The sequence below is a fragment of the Cynocephalus volans genome, chromosome 3 (assembly GCF_027409185.1).
Source record: "Cynocephalus volans isolate mCynVol1 chromosome 3, mCynVol1.pri, whole genome shotgun sequence".
NCBI classification, from domain to species: Eukaryota; Metazoa; Chordata; class Mammalia; order Dermoptera; family Cynocephalidae; genus Cynocephalus; species Cynocephalus volans.
In genome coordinates this window covers 149,926,303-149,944,934 of record NC_084462.1, presented here as the reverse complement: position 1 = coordinate 149,944,934, position 18,632 = coordinate 149,926,303, and the positions used below count along the sequence as shown (strand labels likewise).

Here is an 18,632-nt window from a genome sequence, read left to right as displayed (position 1 = left end):
TCTGACATTAAAAATCTGCCTTCCTCACCCTGGCAATTCACTAGGTGCTGTGCTGCAGTATTAATTTAACTGTTTCATGTGCGTGGGCCTCAGTTTCTGGCCTTTCCTTATTTTCTTATCTTTTCCTGTCTTATCCACTGTAGTGGAACATATATAGCCAGTTTAGATGTAAGGATTAGTTTCATTATAGTATACAGGAATTCTAGGGTTCCAACCTGATAAAGTTGACAAAAATTAGAATTAGCCCCTATGTTCTAGAGGGCAGGAGTGAAGCCTGATATTGTTCTTGTTACCCTCTGAACACTCAACAAGCATTTCACATTATAGGTGCTCTGTACTTGAATGAATGAATGAATGAATGGAGCCAATGCTCAAATCTGGGGCCCAGTCTCACTATTCTTGGGATACTAAAGAGCTCTGCAATGAAAATGAGGAAGGGAAATCTTAACTACATCCAGTGGTGGGCATACATATAATGACTCATTGGGATACAGGAAGAAAATATTAGAACCTATCTCGTTTTCAAAGAAATTCTATTTCTGGTGCATTTTATATAACTTAACAGTATAATAGCACTATATTTTGCAGATAGCAATTTTACATATATTTGGGTAATTTTCTCAAAAACGGGCAGCTGTGGATTCAAAAAATGTGAAGATTGTTGCTCTAGATAACCAATATAATAACAGTTATAAACGGATGTGCCAAAATTCTCATAGGAGGGTTGGTCCAGCCTGAAGTTTGTCTAAGGCTTGAAAGGGAACATGTCAGGAAGAGAAAATGACAGAAGCAGCAGACTGAAAAGGCCCAAAGGTGTCACCTAGCACAATCTCCTGTGTGTATGGCTCAAGGAACTGAGAGAAGGCAAGTGACTTGCTCAAAATAGCACAGATGGTTTGTGGCACAGCTGGTCCTTGAACACAAGTCTCCTCGTTCCAAGTGCAGTGCTTTATCTACTATTAAATCACACTGCTTCTCTAATGTCTGACTGTAAAGAAATTTCAGGGTACACACAAAGAAACAGCCACACATATTGAAGGAAGCGTGGAACCCTCTCACTCCGGCAATGGCAGAAATATGTGATCATCACCTCTACCTGAGGCAGGAGTATTATTGTCTTGAAAAGCTGAGTATGGTATACTGGCCAAGAGCATGGACTCTGAAGCTAGACTCCGTAGTTTTGAATCCCAACTAATTACTAGTTATGTGATCAGTTATGTAAAAGCTCTGTGCTTTGGTGGTTCTTTTTTGGTTTCTATAATGAGGGTAACAATTGAACCCCACAAAGTTGTTGCGTTTGGGGGCTTACTACAGTGTCTGCCTGATGCCTAGTAGGCACTCACTATTTTAGTTATAATCATTAGAAAAAGAACATGTATTTATTTCTATAGAACCATTTAGCACTTTAAATCACTTGCTGTTTTCTCTCACCTCTTAGGAAAGAATCACAGAAAGCCTGACGCCATTTCTACCTATCCGGCACCTTGATAAATGGAGGGCTCACCTGATGTTATTCAGAAGCCTAGTGCACCAAAGAAGTCTCTCAGAGGTTGACAGAGTGGGAAACCAAAACCTGATCTGGCCACCCAGGAGCTTAGAATGGTTAAGACTTATTATAAAGTTCTCATTGCTTTAAGAAGTTTAGGCCTATCCCAATCAATCTAAAAGTGATTCCCTTCAAAGAAATCAAAATCCAAGTTCTCTAGTTTCATCCCCATCCCCTCTAACCTGTAAATTGCTGCCTGAGAAATCTCTTTGAACTACAAAATGATCCTGTCACTTCCCTGTTTCAGTGACTCCCTAACACCCTCAGGAAAAAATGCTAACTGATTAGCCTGACAGATAAGACCTTTCACAATCTGACCCCTGCCTATCACTACATCCGGTCTCTATTCCACTAGATGGGCTTTTTACCTCTGCCAGGGACACTTTCCCCTTCTCTTTCTCCTCATGGGAACTGCTACTGATCCTTCAAGATCCACCTCAAATGGCTCATTGCTATGAAGTCTTTTTACAGAGCCCCCAGCCCAGACCAGGACTTCTATGTGCTCCCCCAAAAAACTACAGCCATCATGGCACCAAGCACACTTTGTTTACTCGCCCACCACACTTCCCACCACCACCTGACCGTGAGCTTCCCAAAGAGCAGGGACAGTAACTTTTGTCTCTGTATCCCCAGCACCTGCCTAGCACAGGACCTAGTAGACAGTAGGTACCTAATCCTTACTGTGTATCATATTAAACTACTTCAGTTGCCACCCTTAAGTGAATATGGAAGATTTCTCCTTCAAAAACTGAGGTATCGACGAAAGAAAATTTTAAAAAAAATAAAAAATAAAAAATAAAAAACTGAGGTATTAGGCTTCTGTTCTTTCTTTTCTGACACCTTCCCTGCACTGCCAATCATCACTCATCACGTACAGTTAGTGGAGGTACATGGTTAACACCAACCACACTTAAGGAATTTTGGAGCATACGTGATGTGTGGGTGAGAAAAATTACAATGGCAGTTTCATGCTACTTTTAGGTGAATACAGGTCTAAAGCTATAATAATTTTTGAATGTCCCTCTTGTAGCTGCAGGTGCCTCATTCATTCACCAAGTACTTATTGGGTAATTATTACTGCAGGCACTATTCTGCTTATTCTATCTCTGGTCTAGAGATCTCTTGGGAGTGTTTTCCTTGTCACTCAGAAGCATTTTGACACTCCTCTAGCTTCATTTATCTATACATCATGTTTTAAAACAAAAACAAAGTTTTTCTCCTTAATCCTCTGCCTCCTTGGGTATCATCCATTGTCTGTAGCTGGAGGTGATAGTGCCAGGAAACTTATATTTTCTTCGATGTTTTTATGGGCCTATTAGATGGAAGTATGGTGAAGAAAATCAACATCATAACCTAAAAAGAGCCTGTCTCCTGCTAAAACACAGGAGCCACACACACACACACACACACACGCGCGCACACACACTGTACACATACATACACATTTTCATTTCACCCATAAAACTCAGACCCTCTCCTGAGGGTAGAGAGGAATTTTGCTCCAACATATTGTAAATTATGGAAAGAATGTAACTTACAGATATAGAGTTCTCCACTGAACATATTTCAGTCATTTGATTCACCTACCATCTTAGATTCTCTGGCCTACCTTGCCATAGGCAGTTAATAGATGATGGCTGACCATGGGATACATTCTGTGTTTTGTGCCACTGTCATATGTCCCTAAATATGAGGTAACTTACACATAGTTAAGGCCTCATATCTCATCAGATAATAATAGTTTAGAGTAGGTAGTGGATTCTGGATAAACAGAAGAGATTTCTCTCCTCCCATGAAGACAAAGGCTGATTGTGAGTATAAAGACAATTTGATCAAAGAGGAGCCAGATGTTTATCTGTGGCTGGAAGGAAAATGTTTTAGAGTTTTAAAAAAACAGTATATTGGCTTGAAGGAATGGACTGATATCAAAAATTTGATCTGGAAAAAGGAGATGATGTTGAGAGTGGACAGACTGAAGGGCTCAACACACAGTCCTGCTTAGCAAACAATAGTATCTACTCAGTTGGACAAAATTCTTCTATTAGATGTTAAGTAAGGGTACTTACCTTATTGGTATTCCCTTCTAAAGGAATCTGTCCCTCATATATGACCCCTTACGAAGGGAAAATGCTCCATATCCATTGACCCTGCTGAAAGGGTAGATGTACTGGCCACGTTCTTGACCATATGACTTCTTGGCTGTAGCTGATTAGATGAAAGGACAAGCCATGCACAGAATTACCAGGTGTGAAAGATGAAAAGGTCAAGGGTCAGAGCCATGGAAAGTAACATAGATATGACAAAAATGATAGATGCTGGCAAGGTTGTGGAGAAAAAGAAACTCTCATACATTGTTGGTGGGACTGCAAAACGGTACAGCCTCTATGGAAAACGGTATGGAGGTTCCTCAAACAATTGCAGATAGATCTACCATATGACCCAGCTATCCCACTGCTGGGAATATACCCAGAGGAATGGAAATCATTAAGTCGAAGGTATACCTGTTCTCCAATGTTCATCGCAGCACTATTTACAGTAGCTAAGAGTTGGAACCAACTCAAATGTCCATCATCAGATGAGTGGATATAGAAAATGTGGTACATCTACACAATGGAATACTACTCTGCTATAAAAAAGAATGAAATACTGCCATTTGCAATGACATGGATAGACCTAGACAGAATTATATTAAGTGAAACAAGTCAGGCACAGAAAGAGAAATATCACATGTTCTCACTTATTTGTGGGAGCTAAAAATAAATAAATACACAAATAACTGGGGGGGGGAGGGAAGAAGACATAACAATTACAATTCCTTGAAGTTGATACGACAAGTGAACAGAAAGGACACTGTTGGGAGGGCGGAGAGGGAGGAGGGAGGGAGGATTCAGTAATGGGCCACAATAATCAACCACATTGTGTATTGACAAAATAAAATAAAACTAAGAAATAAATAAATAAATAAATCACTTAATCCATTAAAAAAAAAAAATGAAGAGAATAACCTAAGTTTCAACCTTTCCAATTCCCATGTGATCTGGCTGTATTTTAGTTCTTATTTACACATAACTATGAGAATCTTAATTGTTTCCGTACAGAAGAGCTTAGTGGATTAAAATGTAAATTCTGGAGCCAGTCTTCCTGGGTTGGAATTCTGGTACTGCCAATTATGTTACTTTGTAAGCCCCAGTTCATTCACCTATAAAATAAGACAATGAGTCACCGTCTTCTGAGGGCTGTTGTGAGAATTCAATGTGACAATGGATGTGCAATGCCAGGCACACAGTATATGGTCCATAGACTGTTATTACTATGTCTGCCTTTTTAAAACAAACTTGAATGGCTTTCTGTTTCTTGCTACCAAAAGATCCCTGAAACATTCTAGTACCAATTCTATCCCAGACCTGAGCTTTAGCCTACAGAAAACACCACTGGTGACCCAACTGAGACATATGGCTTCCATGAGTGCTAAAGGCACCCCCTCTACATATCACTTTCCCCTCTTAGGATGTTATCTCCTGGACAGCTCAGATGAAGACAGAGTCATCTTGGTATTCGTGGTGCCTAACATAGACAGCGACTCAAAGAATAAAGCAGTGGTTCTCAAAGTGTCCTCAGAACAACAGTATCATCAACTCCTGAGAATCTGTTAGAAATGTAAATTGTCTGGCTTCTCCCCAGACCAACTGAAACTCTGGGAGTAGAAGCTCAGGAATGTGTGTATTAATAAGTCCTCCAGGTAATTCTGATGCATGGTGAAGTTTGAGAGCCAGTGGAATAAAGGTTTTGGTGGAGAAACACAACTACTCCATGTCTTTGACTGAAGAACATCCCTACACAATCGGGGAGATCGTCCATCTTTTTTGATTGGGCATGTGGCTTTGGAAGGAATGGACATCAGAACCTCAGCTGGACCATCCTTGGGTCAGACTTCCTTGCCAGACCTTGTTACAGTCCTCCCCCAAATCCTAATAAACATCATAAACGCATTCTAAAAGTATTTCATGCCACATTTCAACATGAACTAAATTATCCCCTGGGCACCACTCCCCAAAACCAGCCATTTTTCCCTTTTTTTATGATCTCTCTGACCTAGAGGCCTCTCACCCTTGGTGTAGCATTCTCTGCCATGCTGGCAAACAAGGATCTCTTCTCAGAGAATCCTTCCAATTGAAGGTCTCTGGGATCATGCCACTTCTTGGCATTACATTCTCTGGGCTTTTGACCCTGTCACTGCTGTAGTTGAGGCAACTGACAAAGCTGGCTTTGGTGTTCTCGTCCTTTTGGCCTTCTTGACACTGAGACCTTAACAGGAACATGTGCAGATCTGGGAATTAGACTGCAAATCCTAGATGGTAAGAGGTCTGAGAGTGAGGGGAAAATACTTTCAAAACATCTAGCTCTAGCCCCGCCCTCACATGAACCACCTCCAAGACTCTCCTCAAAGAAAATTCTCTGGCTCCCATCTAACTTGATTACAATGCACCTTGTGCTTCAAATGTGGTTCCCTCTGGCAAACTAGCACTAGCGAAGCAGAGCTCCTGACCAAGAAGTACTTCCTTGTGGTTGACTTTAATGTTCCCTTTCTCTTTTTGATCCCTCAACTGTGATTACATTGCCCCCTGGCCTCCCTGCTGAAAATCTCCAACAGGTTCTTCTCCCTTTTGAGATTTATAGCTTTAGAGACATTTGTAGGGTGTGCCCATCTCCTCTGAACTCTAGCCCCCCCTACTTCACATAATATTTAAGCTTTCTTTAGCCAAACACCATGCTTTTTTGGTGCATTTAAATCTTTTTCTATAAATTAGGCTTTACATGGCATCTGAACAGTTGCTGAAAATAATATATGCCCGGTCAAGAGCCATGAATTCTTGAATACCAGACAGAATGGAGCATGGGTAGGGGGGTGTGCCCTTGTGAATAGAAGCATGTGAAGTCTGGTGTGTTGATATGTGTCTGTAGCTTTGGAATCAAAAATTGAAAGGTCACCAGGACACTTGAACATTTTTATCCAAAGCTCACTCCTAAGAGGCAGCAGTGTCAAAGCTAAGATTTCACAGAAGGGTTTGTGACTTCTGTTCCCGGCACCACCACCTCTCACTCACTGTGTGGCCTGTGAGCAATTCCCTTCTCTCCTTCATGCTTCAGTTGCTTGAGGTGGATTAAGAAATTCATCATTTCAAGACATTTAAAAATACGATGGAAATGCTAATGTTAACAATGTTGATCACAGTTGTTAATATTAACCTTGCAGTCACATGCTGACACCTATGTTTTCAAAGCACTAATTATAGCCAACCTGCACCATACCCTTGAGGAGTGGGTTTTTAAAGCTGCTCCACCCATGCCCATTTGTACATGGTCCTACACAAACCAATGAACATTCCGTTTGACGGGCTGTGAAGGACCTTGGCGCTAAAGCGTGGAGAGAGTTCTGCTAACTTGACCAACCCACCCCAAAGTTTGTGGTTAATGGATTACAAATTTGGGTAATGCAGGACAATAAATCACAACTAAAATAATAAAGCTGAAAGTACACGCAATTTAAGCAGAAACACCAGTGTTTTTTATCGGAAATGAAAGAAACCATTGATCATAGCAACTGTCTGAGATTAGCAGGGAGCCACATTTTCAAACATCCTGCAGTAAATCCAGAGCAGATCCAGCTGGAAAGCAAGAGTGGAAATAAAACTCGAAAATTCATATCATGCTTTGAAGTCTGCTCCTTTCACAACCATGAGTCCTTGATTCGCCCCAACCATTCTGAGCTGCTCTTGGTTGTTGAATTTATTTTAAAAGAGACACAAGCCACACACTTGCATATAATCTTTCAAATGGACTCCAGCTTTTTGTAGGAATGGCTTGTTTAGGAATATGAATCCTAAAATACTTTCTCTTGCACATGGAATCAGTCATTAAATTGCCTGACTCCAAATGGAACAGAAAGGTTTCTGACACTAAAACTAGAAATCACTTTGGGTTCTAGTAAGTACTGCTTTTTTTTCTTATGTTCTTCCCTTGACCCATCCATGCACTTTTAATTTTCAGTTTTCATGTACTATGATCTATCAACTATGCCAGATGATGGGAATGCCAGGATGGCAACCTAATGATGTCTTCCTTTCCATGAAATGGGCCATGTTACCACAATGAAGTGACCATTATCCTGTTCAATCATCAGAAGAAAGCAAGCCAATGGTCTAGGTTGAGCAGAGCTACAATCTTGCACAGGGCTCACTGTCATTGGACATGAATCTTTCCTACCAACTGTTCCCCAGTAGATGGGGACTCAGCCAGTTATTCTGCTTAAATCCCAGGTGACTTCAGAATAGGATATGGCATTTAAAGCCAGCTGGACTGTTAGATCTTTCTCTACTGATCACTATGAGGAAAAGAGACGTTCCCTATGACTGAGGTCCAACAGTTCTTAGCGTCTTCAATAACCACAAGGAAGAATTGGCAAGGGCTAAGAAATATGTCCTTGGCAACAGAACAGTCACAATAACCAATCATTGAACTCTATAATGACCTATATGCCGGAGTTTCTATCAACAAAACAAAAACCGCACACAGTGCCTGGTCTAGAACAATGTAGAATACAGAACCCCAAATCCTTATTTCTGCCTCTCTCTCTCCTGTTAAATGAAAGGTTGGATGAACCGAAGATCGCTACAGTCTTTCCAGCCCTGACATTATAAGATCATGAGGTGGGTCTGAAGATCAAGAGCATTCACCCACTAAAGGGGTTTTAATTCTGATTTATGGAGTGGGAAAAATGACTGTGTTGCTGATGCTGCCCTAGATTAAACATAATAAAAAGGATCTTTAGAAATCTTAGCACAGATACATTGGGATACCTATAACAGCCTCCCCTCCCTGTACTGCTGTCTCTCACTCTGTGAACACTTCTGATCTTGTCTGTCTGTCTCTTGGTTCCTCTTCTTCTCTGCCACACAAACGTGTACACAACCAGAAATGTGTGCAAACCAGTGAGGGTGAGAAACACACAGGGCTGGGATGAGCCCAAGGTCTACCCTGTCCTGTAATAGATTGCAGCTGCAGAGCAAAAGACACTGCTAAACAGTGCTCCCTTGAAAACAGTTATGGGGTGAGAACAAGTGGCCAAGAGCAGCCAGAGATACAATGATCTGAGTTGACCTGAGAGGAGTCCCCAGCAGGAGCTGATTCAGGGAAATGAAGTCTCTTCTGCTCTGACACAGAGGAGGGAATATGAGTGACCCGGTCCAACTGAGAGATCTCTTTTACCCCAAAGGATCCTTTACTATTAATATCTGCCAGCTGCAGGCCCAGAGCATCCCCTGCTGAGATCAAAAGAACCATATCTTAGCTGGAACAAGGTCATCTGCACAGGGCTGTAAATGCGAGCCCCGGCTGGCTGCAGGGATGTAGATGGGGAGGAGCAGTCAGGAGATTGGGAGGTGCTCTCTCACGCTCCTTTAATCTCGGCTGACCAGCTGTTGCCCTCCCAGTGTTTAGAAAGTGGAGAGTTCTTTGTTTTTGTGTTGCTGGATTTTTTTCTCTCCCTTATTAAATTTGTGGCTGGGTTGTTTCTTTGATTAAGTAGACCCACGTTTGCTGCTTGAGTTCATGATATGATTCCCCTCATTGAGGTTTCATTCCACTGGTGAGTTTTTCAGCTCCCAGGTGGGACAGCTGAAGAAGAGAGAAGTCGACCCCACAGTCCGAAGACTTCCCTGTCATTGCTCTTGCCCCAGAGCTTTGTGCCTGGAGAAGGAATGAGAGGGCAAATTGAATTTTCCCTATTTTGTTAAAATAACTCCTCATATGTGCAGTTGGCTTGTCAATTTGCAGGCTGCCTTTCACAAAGTATCACATTCATTTGGGAGAATGGAACTTTCAGGACTTAATGAAAATTGACCAGAGTTACAAAGACACCCAGCGCAATGTGTTTCTCACCCTCACTAGTTTGCACACACTTCTGGTTGTGTACACATTTGTGTGGGAGAGAGGCAGAGAAAGCAAGAGACAGACAGACAAGATCAGAAGTGTTCACAGAGTGAGAAAGAGACAGCAATACAGGGAGGGGAGGCTGTTATAGGTATGCCAAAGCATCCATGCTAAGATTTCTGAAGATCCTTTTTACTATGCCTAATCTAGGGCAGCATCAGTAACATGGTCATTTTTCCCACTCCATAAATTGGATTTAAAATGCCATCAGTGGGTGAATGCTCCTGATCTTTCAGACCCACCTCATGATCTTATAATGTTAGAGCTGAAAAAGACTTTGGCAATCTTCTTTCATCCACCATAACATTTAACAGAAGAAGAAATGGGGCTGGCTGGTTAGGTCAGCTGGTTGGAGCACAGCCTTGTAACACCAAGATCACAGGTTCAGATCCCCACACAGGCTAGCTGCCAAAAAAGGGCCCAAAGTGATTAAAAGACTTGCCTGCGATCATAGCATAGGTTGAGCAGAGCTCCTATACAGCAGCAAAGCTGATACTATGAATGCCTGAAACAACAACGAAGCAATATATATACATACATAAAAATCATAGGAACTTAACAACTATTGCAATATATTTGAATAGGTATAAATGCTCTAAGAAATTTGTCCATTTTAATTCACTGGTGAGGAGCTTCATTAAAGACTTTAGGAAAAATATTTCTATATCCTCTTTACTTGCTAAGCTATACAGGAAAAAGATATAGAAAAACCAATTGTTTCCATTCTCTCTTGGATTTCATAATAAGGAAAAATTATCTAAGGATGAGCTGGTAACTCTCCTTTGCTATAAACATTATTACTTTGATATTTTCTTATAGCTATTACACTGGAGCCCCAAAGCAATTTTTGCATGTGTTTTGCACCTCTTCTTTACTTAAGATAAACCAGGAAGCCAAGACAAAGAAAAGTACCATGAGTTATTGGTTTTCAAATAAGGAAGCAAGATGCTCTCTTCTGGTCTCCTCAGAGCTGAAAAAATGTGTGTGTGTGTGTGTGTGTGTGTGATAATTATAACAACAATTTTTAATGATGTTCATAGGTGCTTTACGTGATTCTCATGGTCATTGTTCTTCCAAAGTACCTAATGATATTCATTCAGCATTTATTTACTGTCTACTGCATGCCTAAATCTTTGTTAGTCACTGGGACAAAACATGGATACAAAAAGAGTACAACATAGTCTGTGCCCTTAAAAATCTTCCAATTTACTCAGAAAAATATGAAAAGTTAAATTAAGTTTTCTAGACCTTTTCTTTATATAGCTGAGCAGGTAGAGAGGCCACAGAGAAGAAAGTGAAATCAATTAAAATGGCAAGGAGGTTTTGTGCAAGAGGCAGTCTTTAAATAAGCCTCGAACAAGTGGATTTGTGAAGAGAAGCAGCAGTAGTGGTGAAAAGGAAACGCTGTTCTGGATGGGGTGAGCTGTCTCTGCACAACATGCAGGCGGGAGAGGGGAGAGGCAGGCAGGAGACAGGCACACTTGGCAGATCTTCAAGTTAAGATAAATTTAACTTTTCATGTTTTCCTTACTAAACTGACAGATTTTTAAGGGCACAGACTATGCTGTATTCTTTCTGTATCCATGTTGTACCCCAGTGACTAGCAAAGCTTTAGGTACACAGTTGACAGTAAATAAATGCTCAGTGAATATTACAGGAGCTGCACATAAGCTACTGGCAGGAACCAAGGTTGAACAGAAGGAAAGGACAGACTACGTAGGGTTAAGAATCATTAACTTTATCTAGTGGTGTTTTGGAAACTGGTCCACACAAAAGAAAACAAAAAACTCCTGATTTTTAACATTTGCTGACTTCCATGGTATAAATACTTCCACCCTGGTTGATTTCAAACTAACAAACTCCAAATTCCTGATATTTTAAAATCAGTTTACTAATTTTAGCCCATTCTCAGAAAAAACAATTCTAAGATTTCAGAATAGGAGAGCGACATAGGATAGAACAGGAGAGTGACACCGGACAAAATAAGAGAGTGACATAGAATAGAACAGGATAGTGACTTCTTTCCAGATGTCAGGCTGGGGACATTTAATTTGGTAGTGGCAGAGTGGAAATGGCAGAGGCTAGTGTGGAGAAGGCCATTTTGGATTTTATTAAAATAATCCTATTGTGATTATAAGAAACACAGATTAGAAGAAAGGGGACGGAGGAAAGATGTATTCGGAAGGAAGAACTAAGCAAACATGATGATGAAGGAGTTTGAGAAGGGAGGAATACCAGGTGATTCAGGTTTTCAGCCCAGGTGAGAGGGGAGTGATAATGAATCGCTGGATGTAGAAAGAGGGTACACAGAGCATTTTACAGTATTTATAAATAAGCCGTTAGTTTTCATTCTGAAAGACACCATTGAGAAGCAATTTCTGAGACCATAAACCAAGGCTGATCCTTAGAATACCACCTAGGAAGTCAGTCAGGAGCCTTGCTAGGACTAAAAGTCCCCTGTATTCCATCATAAACAATTCTCAGAAAGTGGAAAGGGAAGAGGGGCCTGGAAGAGCTATGCATGTCTATCAGGCCCACAGCATTCTGCCTGAAAGATATTAGAGTGCAATTAGAAGAACTCAGAAATGTCAAGTAAGAACTTTCAATAAAACCAGAAACTACCCTCTGGTTTGCTGATGTAATTCCCCCAGCTACGTCAAGCTCATTGCCATCAAAACCATAGCCAACCTGACCTTTGCTAGCAGGGGAGGTGGAGAAAATTTTGCAGATTCATCTCCAATGTGGAGATTTTCTCTTAATCTTTTGGTAAAGCTGATCAGGAATGCCACATCACTGGCACATGAAACCGGTATACACTTTTAGCCAGCCTAACGGTGCTCAGCACAAACAAAAGGCTAAATTGCTGTGGGACCACTGGTAAAGCCAACCTTTGAGCATCAGTCTCAACAACAAAGTCATTTGAGGAGTGACAAGCCTGCAAATGGAGGTAAGGGACTCCTGTAAGGATGACTCACTCAAGTGAAAAGGAAGCTCACTTATGGGCCCAGTACAAGAGACTCTCCAAATGTAAGAGATCAGATGCTGGAAAGGTGGCCAAGCCTAAATCACCAGGCTCCAGCTGGGTTCATTGGCCAGGGCCTATTAGACACGTCTCCCAGCTCTTAACAAGAGGCAGAGAGGCAGTGGAGCTGTGTGTCAGTGTCAAATTTCAGCCTCTTTAGGACAGATCTCTTACCTTCAGACAGGGACAAATCATCAGCTGGAGACACCAGGTCTGCCTGAGAAGCGAGGGCTCCGCTCATATGGGTTGTAATTTGATTCGTCAAGATAACCTGTGAACAGACAGGGAGAAAGGAGGGGGAAGGGAGAAGAAAGAGAGAGAAGACCAAATTAATTATTAGAGCTGTCAAGAGGCAGACTGTGGTTTAGGAGAAGACTGATAAATACACAGGTAGGAAAATCCAGCTCTGACTTTCATCGCCTTCATCTTTAGGTCACAATATCTAGCAAGGCCTATTGGCCATTCAAAACCCAGAAGGTGTAGGAAACAGACAGACTTTTTTCAGGGCTTAAACCGCTAATCAATTCTTTCTAAACACTGAGTAAATTGGGATGGAGAGGTGTTATCATATGAGCTAAATAATAGAAGGCTAACCAGAATTAAGAGGCACACATACACATTTTATCAAACTTTAATTGTTAATATTATATCCACAACCAAAGAAGATATTGCTGGTATTGAATACAAGTAATAATTTAAAATATGGATACCTGTGGGTTCTTCCCTTGTTAACTCAAAAGTCAAAATTTTATTTTTAGATTTGTGAGACAGGAATAAGATTAGTCTGTAAAGGAATAACGCGGCTGGATTTCTGTTCTGGTGGTGACGGTGTACTCACCTTAAAGAGCAAGGTAGCTAGAAACACAAGTGGTGAATTTAAAAAAAAAAAAAAAAAAAAAAGGAATAACACTTTTCTTTTAAATTTGGTAAATTCTAACAAAGAAGAAGTCCAAAGTCTCACTATGTATCTACAACACAAACTAACATAATCCTAACCTATACAAAATAAAGTTCATAACATTTAATATTCCTGGAAAGGATTCAAACTACCTAATTCACGTGGTCCACTGCCATACAATATTTTCACATTTGGTACACTCAAGAAATTATTCTTTTCCTTTAAAATCCTCATTTGTAAAATCTACCTTATTGTTTAGCAACCTAAAGGAATAAGATACAGATTCTCTCCTAGAAAATTGTAACATGCTTATTATCACCACAATCATCTTCCAAGGTTTGGGTGTTCTCATCATGGACAAGTATGATGAGCATACTGGTCACTCAGAGGAAACACCCCTTCTGAAAAGAGCACTGGGCATTCAGGGCACAATTTAGTGCTCAAGATATGCCCCTCGCTGAACTGTCTTGGTCTGTCCTGAGGGTTGGCTATGGTTTTGTTACCATGCTGATTTGAACAGAAATGGAAATCATCTCCATTCTTTACTATCCAGCTTTTCAGCCACACCTCTGTCACTGTCTCTTGAATGGACCAATGACACATTATAAATTCAGTACCAATGGCAGCGTAATCGAGGGCAGACAGGGGAGCAGGATGGCAAGGTCAGGTAAAGAAACAAAGTCCTCTGTTAGCAAAGACAATCTTTAAAGGTCTTATGGGTCAGTTAGGCTTGTGTTCTCCAGTTACTCTGCAGTGATGATCAGATATTGCAGGATTCCACTAAGTATTTGCTAATCTTATCCCTCATATTCTTTTGTATTTCTACTTTTCAGCTGGATTGGTAAGAATCACATAAGATACAGTATGTCTGCAATTAAAATGGCTGAAAATGGTTAAATAGGCTGCTCTTTTAAAAAACACCTATTCATAAGGAATTGTGTTCATTTCCCTCTTTATAAAATAGGGTATGAGCTTTGGAGTTCTATAAAACTGGATTCAAATTCTGACATTTACACTGTGTACCTTGGGAAAGTTACTAAGCCTTTGGGCTTCATTTGTACATCGGTAAAATAATATCTACTTTATAGAATTGTTATGAGACTTAAATGAGATAATCAATGTAAGGTATTTAACATAGTGTCTGTTGCATAGTAAATATTTAATAAATGGAAGCCATTATTGTTGTTATTATTTCCTTCATAATGATGATATATAGGTTAATAAATTAGTATATGCCACATGCTTCACACAATTGTTTTAGTAATAGTACACTAAGTCACAGTTTTCTACATCATGATACACTTTGGTACCTGATCATTTCTACCAATTTTAGTCCTTAAGTTTTACTTAATTGCAAAGAATTTGTGTAAAAATCTCAGTAATACAAAGATAGTAATTATTTAAAGCAAGGACAGTAAGATACTGGCATAACTCTGAAAACAGAAATAAAAATACTATATGCATTATCTACAAGTGAACAAAATAATGTATCTCTCTGTCCTAGTTTTTTAAAAAAGTGAAACTTAAGAGAGATCTAAATACGTAAGCTCTAATTTTTATGGGATTCTTCTAAATGATGGCTTGGTGAAAATGACTAGAACTCCAATGATATGGTAACGGTAAAAAGAAAAAAATATTTACTGAATACCTACCATGCAAAGCATGATATATACATGTGGGAAATTAAGTGGTAAAGATACTGTACGTCTTCTCTAGAAACCTATAAATTAAATGATAAGGCACTGTAAAAAATTTAGACCACTTTTTCTCATTTTATTATTATTTCACTGTTTCTGTAATGGAAACTTGTACTGAGATGATGGTTTTATTGTAAAGAACTGATTAAATGATACACTGCAGAAATTAAAACCAAACTATAGATGTACTTCAAAAGATACCTACCCTCATTTCCACTTCCGATGGAAGAACAGATGGACAAGAAAACATTTCACTCTCCAATGGCAAAAGAACAATCTCCTATGTGGTTTTGCTAATAATCTTCTCCCTTTTTATTATGAGTCTTAAAGCCAAGTCACTGAAGGGATACACAGCAACCAAACTCAGGGGTTTGCTAATCATGTCGTCTTACTGAATTGTTGTGGTTTTCTAAATCCATGTTCAGCAAAATGATAGAATGGAAACATTTCCAAAAGCATCAATTATAAATAATCACAACTTGGGCAGAAGCCTATAGATGTGTTTTTCTCTGAGGCAATCTGGAGACTTGAAAACTATACTCTTAAAATAACATAAAATATTACAAGTTATAAACAGAGCCTTAACACTATCTGGTTTCTGAAAATGAGTTCTGACTGACATTTCAGAGGTGCTTTCCTACTGCTTTGCTTCATTGGAAAGACTGGGACTTCTGAGGCTCAGTACTAAATGTGTAAAGAGAAGTTTGCACAATGGTTAGGATAAGGCTTTGGAATCAGACCTGAGTTCTACTACTTTCTAGCTGTGTAACATTGGGCAAGTTTCATAACCTCCCTGGAAATGATAATACTTAACTCACAGGGTTTTGAGGATTAAACTGCATAATGCCCATAAAATCCTTAGCACAGTACCCAGTTTATGATAAATGTTACCTCCACCGTTGTCATTGATTATCCTTTGTTGATTCGTACCTTACTTGTTTAGATAGAAAAACCCATGCCTGTTTCCCCTTTGTAGAGCAGATAGCCCACTGGTGACAAAGAACAAATATTTGCTGCTTATATGTTCAAAAGCAATAAAAATTTAGTTGAAAGTACATCTGCTATTTTTGCCATTTCCCTAAAAGTATGGCTTATGGAAAACATACAACACACCCAGCTAAAATTAACTATAAATCCAAAGTGGGACTCTAAGACAAAGGGAAAGAACTATTTGATCTATACAGTAATGAACAAAGGGACATAATGTCCAGAAACACACTAAAAGATTGTCAAAATGCTAAATTATAACAAGCCCAATCTTGTGACAAGAGTCTTTTTGGACTCTGACACTAATAAATAACCATAAGCCAAGAAGGTAAATAGCTACAGCTTCTAAGAAAGTCAAGTATATGAGGCAATCCTAAAGAGAAGTCCGTTTCAGTGGCCCCTAATACATGTGGCTTGTCATTTCTGAGGCCCAAAGCTCTTCATGGAACACATGTTGTCTATGTGCAACAGAGTTCAAGGGGTAGGCTGGGCTACAGGAATCATGAAGCAACCTCAGGCATCCCAGGGTCATTTCTATGCCCATAAAAACACCAACTTCCTCCTTCCACCCACACCTTGGCAGAAACCTGCCACAATCTAACACAGACAATCAGAGAAGTTTCAAAATCACTTTAATTTACTAGCTATGTAACACTGGACCAGTAGGGCTAGGTGCAGTGATTGTTCTGGTACTTCCAGCTTCCAAGTAAACAGGCAGCCCACTGGCCAGCCAGAGGGAGAGAGGCAAGAAGGTAATGGGGGTGCTAACTACTCACCAACCACCTGGCGCTAAATCTAGCACTTTCAAAATGAAGAGGCTCTGTTACTTTGGGTATCTAAAATGATCCTAGTTGTCAGATATCACAGTGACATAGCTTTGCTACCCAAACACAGGCCTGGGATAAGTCAGAAATTCCGAGTTTTAATCCTGACTCTGTTAAGGGTTGCTGAATGCCTTGCTTTTAAGGAGACAGAGGCCGGAACTTTCCTGTGAGAAACTGTTCAGGTTCATTGAGTCTTTTCATCGCCAAGGCTTCAGAGAAGAGCCCTGGACTGGTTTTAACCATGCTCTCCTTTTGCTTCCCAACCATGACGCCGACTGCCCCAACCATCTCTGTGGAAGGAGCTGGGGCGAGAGAAAGACAGGAGAAAGGCAGGGAAGGACAGCAGGGAGGGCACGAGACAGAGGGAAAGGGACGAGAAGAACAGAGCAGGTCCCCCCAAAAGCAGGTCCAGAGGGCCACATTCCCAGACTCAAGCCTCTCCCCATCCTACTCCCAGCTTTGGAAGGAGATATCCAATATTTGTTGTGAGGAAAAGTCAGACCAAGTGTTCTGGAATTTGAGCATCACAAAAACAAATCTGGTTTTACTATTCACTGGCTTAGTTTTGCCAAGCTCTGGAAAATTATAAATCATTCCATGATGAAAAAAATCTTTTTTTTTTTTTAGCTTCAGCTCAGAGAATATCAATTGCTAGTTCCAGAACAAAAACTGATAAGGTTTTAGTATTCCAGCTTGCTATTCAAGTATTACATCTTGAAGGACTGCATAATTGTTTTCTGGGGAAATCTAAAGGGGATTTTCTATTTGAAATATTTAAAATATTTGTATTTCAATTTGGTTTGATGAAAACACGGGTGTGGGAGTCAGGCACCTGCCTTTTATTTCTGGCTCTGTCACCAATCTGCTGTGCAATTCTGGGTTATACTCCTAACGCCTCTGTACCTAAAAGTGTTGAGTCCACAAAGCTATGAAGAGAATGAATGTATTATGACTGTTAATGTAGCAGACTGCTAAAAAAATGTTTCCTGTGTTTCAACTCACATTAGCATTAGTGTTGTACTAAAAATCCTACCATTGTCACTAATTCCCACCATCTCCAACCTTAAGAAATCCATCCTAAAGAAAACTGGCAGTGGCTGAGGAAGAAAGGAGGGAGAAAGAATGAGGAAGACAACTTGGAATAATTCGTGTTTATGGTGAGAACACTCTCATCTTAATAAAGTCCACGCCTCTTATTACTGACTGGGCAAAAATCTCTTCTGTAGATTTCTCTGTGAAATTCACAGGCAAAGCTAGAAAAATTCTCCGCCTAGTAGGAGAGTCTCTGAAGAAGATGGTGGCTTAGTCTGAGACACAGATGGAGGAAGAAAAAAGAATCTCTTCAGCTTTGCAAAAACATGCACCTAGTCACAAAGGGGACTGACAACAGTACTGTTTTCACCCCACTTCAGCCATTGCCTCTATCACTGAGTTAAAAAAAAAACACATTGAGGTAGAATAGTGTCTGCCATTCAGCCAAAACAGACACTTGAGACAACTGGGCAGCACCTAGGGCGGCTTTCTCTTTGGCCTGCTTCTCCTGGGGTGCACACACAAGGGGATGTAGTGGAAACCCTGGGTAGTGAGCGCTGTCGTGCCGTAGACACAGGCGTGGAGCACTCTGGTTCCACCTGCGGCATGCTGTTCTACTGGCCCCGATGAGCTGAGG

The 18,632-nt window shown here is 40.4% G+C and overlaps 1 protein-coding gene across 10 annotated transcripts in view; it reads right to left on the bottom strand.

The window, feature by feature from the left end:
* Nucleotides 1-18,632, bottom strand: part of RAD51B (RAD51 paralog B) — a 632,106-nt gene that overhangs the window by 188,490 nt on the left and 424,984 nt on the right. For all 10 annotated transcript variants that reach the window (XR_010022893.1, XR_010022894.1, XM_063089298.1 and 7 more), the window contains exon 8: nt 12,732-12,828. Coding sequence is in view for 8 of the 10 variants with exons in the window: in XM_063089298.1 (XP_062945368.1) it covers nt 12,732-12,828 (97 nt within the window). In the remaining 2 variants the exon portion in view is untranslated. The remainder of the gene's footprint in view (nt 1-12,731; nt 12,829-18,632) is intronic.